Below are 7,363 nucleotides of genomic sequence, written 5' to 3'. Positions count from 1 at the left end.
ATATTTCCTCAGTGTTTGTGACAATATACATAATATTTTCACAACCTCAGGTCAACCAAAATGCCAGCATGAACAGTAGGGATGGAGGTGAAGTCCTATCCCTTGCTGAAGTGTACTGCAAATTGATAGCTGTTGAAAGGAGAGCCAATTTTCTTGAAGGGTGTGATCCTTGTAGGTCAACTCTACATGCCCACAAGTCTATGGACACTATAAAATTGGCTTGATGAGTTTTTAAAAATGATAACAAAGTTGTGAGTGTAAAAAAGGGTGTGGATATGGGAGCACTTGGGGTGAATAAGATCAAAATATAATATGCAAATGTCTCAAAATTAGTAAAATTACTGCTTTTCAAAAATTACATATACCAAGTGAAAGAAAGCTGTTACTCTTTTATGTAGGCAACTGAGTACTCACTAATCTGAAATACTGATATAATCATCAAACTGTTTGTCTTTCAGACAATTTGTTATATTTCTTAAAACTAGCAAATGAGAGTGCACTTGTGTTTAAACAAACAAAAGAATGATGATAGATGTAGACCTTGAAGATTACTTGTATTTGTGTTACAGTTGTGTGAAATAAGCAATTCAATAGTCATTAGAGATTATTATAATGATCCCTGGTGTGTTCCAAGTCACTTTTGATTCTCTAGACTCATCAGGGAGATCTTCTAACAAAAACAATAATTAAAAAAAAGCTTAGAGTTGTATGATCATAACTTTGGATTTCTGTCTGCAGTTGAAACTGATTCTGATTTCAGGAGGTAAGATTTAGGAACTTATTAATTGGTTTTCCTTTACTGTCAGAAAATATGTATATGTGTTCTTCAAAATAGTGTTCACAAGCTATCACTTAGAAAGAGTAAACACAATTCAGTATTCACCTAGCATTTTTCACTGAATTAAATGTAAGTTTTTATTTAAATTATTATGTCTAGATAGGTATAATTCATTTTGTCAATATTTCTCATTCATACAACTGAAATATCAGAATCCTACATAGATTTAACAGCATCTAAACTTAGCACTCAAACATAGTGTTAAAAAAATTACTGTCACTGAAATAAATTGACAGTCCTATAACAAAATATATTCTGTAAAACCTACTTCATATTATTCAATCTCCTCCAGTATTGAAGACAACTAGACACTTTGGAAAATGAGTAGAAGATAAAGGCAAGAATCTTGGGAGGTGAGTTAACCTAGGACCTAGCTATGTAAACCTAAGCTCACTTTTTAGCTGTCTTTTATCCAAATATATTCACTAGTACACTGTTCCGAAAGTCACATTGTTTTCTTCCAATATGCTGCAGTTAAATAATATTATGTAAAGAAATGATTGTATACAGGTAAGTATATATCACAATTTATTTCTGAATATCTATGTCATATTTTGCATAGATTGACATTTCAAATGGATGAATAAAGTAATGATTTAATTGATATTATTTAGAACACTAACTCTATGCATAATAATAATTTGAAGATTTCACTTCAAATTTCTATTTCTTTCTTATCCTTTCAATAAGATTGTATAGCATTGTTGATTTTTTAAATGTCTTTTTTAATGGACAAACATTGTAAACTATGTAAATAAATAGAAACCTTTTTTATATATTGGCCATTAAAATTGAAATCTAACCTATTTTCTTTCCATTTACCAGATATCAAACTCCATTGTAACTACTAATTAATTTCATTTGAGGAAATTCACAAAAGGAATAAACTAAGTTCAACCTGGAGATTCACATTCTGATTTCAGTAATATATAGACAATTTTAGGTAAGTTACCAGACATTTTCCAACTTAGTTTCATCAAAAAATTGGGAACAATTAAAATAGTTAACAATTTCATAGGAATTTGAATAGAATTGATATAAAATGATAATTCTGTATCCATTATCTAGAAAGCATGACAAAAATGTTAGCTGCTACTCAGGTTCAGTGTCCCACCATGGATATACACAATTTGGGGATTTTTGTTTTTCTATTTTGTTTGTTTCTTTGTTTGATATATCAAAAAATTAAACATTCTCAAACATTTCATTATTTAATCTTTGCATTAAAAGAATGTTTATTAAAGCAATGAAACAAAATACATCAAACATGTTTCCCATTTTTCCACCTAGAAATATTAAATTATAGCAATTCATTGCACATAAACATATAAACATTGGAATACAATTCTTAGTTAAGATAAAACAAAATTTAAGTTTGACTTTTAATAATGCATTTGTTTGTAATAACTTCCATCTATGAACTAATGAGGATGATATATTTATGAATTTCTTTCTGGAGTGTCATCATCACAGCCTTGATCTAGCAGCAGCTACACTGTCCCATGGATTCCCTAAAGAATGGGAACCACACTGCAGTGACAGAGTTCATTTTATTTGGATTAACACATGACCCAGTCCTTAGAGTCATCCTCTTCATCATAATCCTGTGCATCTACCTGGTGACTGTGTCTGGGAACCTCAGCACCATCCTTCTCATCAGAGTCTCTTCCCAGCTCCATCACCCCATGTACTTTTTTCTCAGCCACTTGGCTTTTGCTGACATAGGCTACTCATCTTCTGTCACACCCAATATGCTTGTCAACTTCCTGGTGGAGAGACATACCATCTCCTACGTTGGTTGTGCCATCCAGCTAGGTTCAGTTGTCTTCTTTGGATCAAGTGAGTGCTTCATTCTGGCTGCCATGGCTTATGATCGTTTCATGGCAATCTGCAACCCACTGCTTTATTCAACAAAAATGTCCACACAAGTCTGTGTTCAGTTGCTTCTAATTGCTTACATAGGTGGTTTTCTTAATACATGGTCTTTCACTGTATGTTTCTATTCATTATTCTTCTGTGGACCCAATGGTGTCAATCACTTTTTCTGTGATTTTGCTCCATTAATAGAACTGTCCTGTTCTGATGTCAGTGTCCCTGCAACTGTTCCTTCATTCACAGCTGGATCCATCATTGTAGTGACAGTGATTGTCATTGCCATCTCCTACATCTACATTCTCATCACCATCCTGAAGATGCGCTCCACAGAGGGTCGACAGAAGGCCTTCTCCACCTGCACCTCCCACCTCACTGCAGTCACTCTGTTCTATGGGACCATAACATTCATTTATGTGATGCCCAAGTCCACCTTTTCTACAGACGAGAACAAAGTGGTCTCTGTGTTCTACATGGTGGTGATCCCCATGTTGAACCCCCTCATCTACAGTCTCAGGAATAATGAGATTAAGGGTGCTCTGAGGAGACAGCTTGGTAGGAAAATCTTTCCTTAGAGATTTCCTCTGTTCTGTGGGATGTGTCATTGTAGGAACACACAAAACTGTAAGATAAAATTTTTTTAAATCCTAAAATATCCTGACATTTTTCACTTCCTCAAGACTTCTTCTCATGAAGTAATTCTGCTCCTGTGCCCTTTTTTTTCACTTAAGAAGTATCAAGTCACATAATTAACACATCCAGAATCTCACATTTTTTTATGTTAGAAATATGGCAACTTGCACTTCAAGGAAATTCATAGCATATAATAAATACTATTAATTATCTCTTGCTATTCAGTAGGTCAGCAAACTTTAATTTTATATAATTATAGCCTTTGTTCTCTTTGACATCTGTACATATTGTCCACACCTCCTGCCTGATAACCAACAGTGATTTTGAACATTAAAAATTTCACATAACTGAGATTATGGAATGTTTTTCATTCTGCACCTGGATTTTTTCAATAGCACAATAAAGTCAAATTCCATCCATATTGCTATAGGCAGAAAGCAACTCTAGCGAGTCGTGTTTGTGTGTGTGTGTGTGTGTGTGTGTGTGTGTGTGTGTGTGCTCTAATTTCTTTCTATATTCATTACTGACAGACACTTAAGTTGCTTTAATAGCTTAAGTGTGTACCCATAAGAGGAATTGCTAGGTCCCATGGTTTGATCACATGAAGTTTTTATTTTTTGCTTTTTTAAAACTTCTATACAGTTCACATACTGGCCATGCCAATGCTGTATAAGGGCTTTGTTTTCCTACCTACTACTCTCATCAACATTTGTCATTCATCTTTTTCTTTGGTGAGTCAAAATCAATTTCCACTTTTGCACTTATAAAAGAGCTACACAATAATAGCTTCATTGATCAAATTCCAGCTCCCATTTTCAAAAGACATTGGAAGATAAGAAAGAAGTATGAGAAAGTGAACAAGAGCACATTCTTACTGACTGCTGCAGTCCAAGGCAGCTCCTGGGAGTGGGGAAATTTCCAGGCCATGGAGGACAGGAGGCAGGTGATAATGAGTCCCAGAGAGCCTTAGATGTTCACAAATCACTTTCCCCTTAGGAATTTCTCTGCAAGGTTGACAAGAGTTTATGGTTGACTACATTGTTCCTGATGACTATGGACACTGATTAACAACTTCTACATTCTCATTTTCTTTTGTGTGTACTCTGTAGAGAAATGTCCATTCAGTTGTCTACCAACTTTAAAATCAAATTATCTTTTCTTGCTAATGAATTCTATTAATTCCTAATCTATCCATATGTTAAGATTAATCATATATCAGTTACCAAATATTTTCTTCAAGTATGTACACTGCTTTTCATTTTTAGTTTTCTTCCTTTGATGTGTAAATGACTTTTAGTTAAACATAGTAGTGTTTGTCTATATTTGATTTTGTTATCTGAGCCTTTAAAGCAATAGCATTCCCATAGCCAATATGAAAGACATATCCATATATTTTATCCTGGTTTAAATAACAGTTTTTTCCTAAATTTGTTTGTTTTCCTGCAAACTTTTTATGTTTTAATTTTTCAATGTATTTGATTATATTTTCCCCTATTAAAATTCTCCATATTTCATATTTTTATTATCCATTCAGGTATTGATAAATGTTTAAGCATAGTCTATTTTTTAAGTATAGTTAATAGAACAGCAATGAACACAAATTATACATATATATATATATATATATATATATATATATATATATATATGTCTGTCATAAGTTTTATACTCCTTGGGGTATATGCCATGAGTTGGTATAGTTAGGTGGTTCTAGTTTTGGCTTTTTAAGAAAATTTCCCACTGATTTCTATAGGGCTACACTCCCAACCAGAGTAAATAAAATTCCCCATTCTTCAGATTTCAGCTATTATTTGTTTTCATTTGTCTTCTAGATAGAACCCCAGTGTATTGAGGTTCTATGAACTGATAAAATAGATTTAATCTGTATTCCCCTAGATAATAATGTTCCATTACTTTTAAATATTTATTAGACATTTGTGAAGCTAGGAAATGACACTGTGTAACTGAGAGGACATAGTGCATCACTGTGATGTCATAATTGAGATTTGGCATATAAAACTAGAGTATCTTCATAGTACATTGATAATTGTGATGTTTCTTGCAGCATTATGATGGCCTGGTATAACATTATAATGATACAGTTGGGGAGGTAAATCTGAAATGTATCTTTAGAGTACCACAATTGAGGACATTGGCATGAAAAGATATAGCATTATCATAGCACAGTAAAGGATTGTGATGTCTCATGGAGCATTACAATAACAGTGCAATACTGTGATGTCAGAGTGTAGTATTTTATTTTACAATGGACTTGTGAGGCAACAATGTACCACTATTGATCCCTGTTATGTAAAACCAAGCATTTTGATGTCCCAATGAAAAATAGCGATGTCACAGTGGAGCTGTGATATCACAAGGCAATATTCTATTGAACTTATGGAATATCATATCATATGCAGAATTTTGAATGTAGGACTAGAGACATGGTTTTGTAGTTAAGTATGTCTACAACACTTTCAAATGACTGTACTTTCTGTTCCCAGCACATAGGTTGTGCAGCTCATGACTACTTATAACACCAGATTAACATATCTGATAGTCATATGGCCTCTGCATATACCAGCAGACATGTACATGGACACACAAACATAGATATAAATAACAATGAAATCAATCTTGTTGAAGGAAAAAACTCTGAAGGCTCAGTGTGCCATTGTTGTATCACAATAGAGCAATAAGATGTCATAGTAGAGTGTTGTGATAGCAAAGTCAAATTGTGACAATATGTTGCAGCTGTTATATCACAAGGTGACATTGTGTTGGTACCATGAAGCATGGTGAGTTCACACTTAGCATTGTGATACTTTATGCATTCCGAGTTTATTTTGCTAGCATTTCTTTATTGAATTGTGATATACATGTACACATACACACACACACACACACACGATGCCAAACTTGTGGATGTCAGAAGACAACTTGAAGAACTCTATTTCCTCCTTCCACCAGGGACCGGATTCATTAATGTCTTAGTAAGGGTTTCTATTCCTGCACAAACAGCATGGCAAAGAAGCAAGTTTGGGAGGAAAGGGTTTATTCAGCTTACATATTCACATTGATGTTCATCATCAGAGGAAGTCAAGACTGGAACTCAAGCAGGTCAGGAAGCAGAAGCTAATGCAGAGGCCATGGAGGGATGTTACTTACTGCTTGCTCCTCCTGGCTTGCTCAGCTTGCTTTCTTATAGAACCCAAGACTACCAGCCCAGGGATGGCACTACCCACAATGGGTCCTCCCCATTGATCACTAATTGAGAAAATGCCTTACAGCTGAATCTCATGGAGGCATTTCTTCAATTGAAGTTCTTTCTCTATGATAACCCCAGCTTGTGTCAAGTTGACACACAAAACCAGCCAGTGATAAGCATTTTTACCAGCTGAGCCATCTTGCTAACCTTGGAATTGATTTCTATACTAGTTGAGCAATAAAGATGTAATTTTATTTTCAGTACACACAGAACCAAATTTCCCAGGACAATTTGTTAAAGACACTACCCTTATCTATCATATATTCTTGGCATCTGTCAAAACTCAGGTAGCTATTGTTGCATATAATTGCAGGTAGATCTTCTAATCTATCCCATTGATTGACATGTCTGTTTTGTGCCAGGGCCATGTTGTTTTTTTGCAATACCTCTATACTACAGCTTGATATCAGGGTAGGGAATGCCTCCAACAATATTTATTTTACTCAGGATTGCCTTAGCTATCAGAGATTTTTTGTTTCTATATGAATTATAACAGTATTTCTTCTATTCCTGTGAAGAAAGCCATGGATGTCTTATTTGACATTGGTTTGAATATAAATATGACCACCTTTTCACAAGATTAGGTTCAGGTATGAGATTGGGAGACATTTCCATCTTGGATAATCTTCTTTGATGTATTTGTTCAGTGTGCTAGTGTTACAGTTTTTGTTTTTGAAGTCTTTCATTTCCTTTGTTGAATTTATTCCAAAGAATTTTAGAGGTTATTGTGACTAGAATTCTTTCTCTGATTT

At 34.2% G+C, this 7,363-nt stretch overlaps 1 protein-coding gene across 1 annotated transcript; it reads left to right on the top strand.

Annotated features, from left to right (window-relative positions):
• Window positions 1-715: 715 nt before the first annotated feature.
• On the top strand, window positions 716-3,385 carry LOC114621636 (olfactory receptor 478). The gene is made up of 2 exons (XM_028767989.1): window positions 716-763; window positions 2,312-3,385. Exon 2 carries the CDS (start codon window positions 2,341-2,343, stop codon window positions 3,283-3,285), a length of 945 nt encoding a protein of 314 aa, XP_028623822.1. The 5' UTR covers window positions 716-763; window positions 2,312-2,340; the 3' UTR covers window positions 3,286-3,385.
• Window positions 3,386-7,363: the final 3,978 nt, after the last annotated feature.

The sequence above is a fragment of the Grammomys surdaster genome, unplaced genomic scaffold (genome assembly GCF_004785775.1).
Source record: "Grammomys surdaster isolate TR1022 unplaced genomic scaffold, NIH_TR_1.0 184, whole genome shotgun sequence".
Taxonomy (NCBI): Eukaryota; Metazoa; Chordata; class Mammalia; order Rodentia; family Muridae; genus Grammomys; species Grammomys surdaster.
Note: the sequence above shows the minus strand (reverse complement) of the source record. Positions and strands in the feature narration are given on the sequence as shown.

What these genes read in the sequence shown, in the direction of transcription:
- LOC114621636 (XM_028767989.1), top strand. Translation starts at nt 2,341, where the DNA reads ATGGATTCCCTAAAGAATGGGAACCACACTGCAGTGACAGAGTTCATT.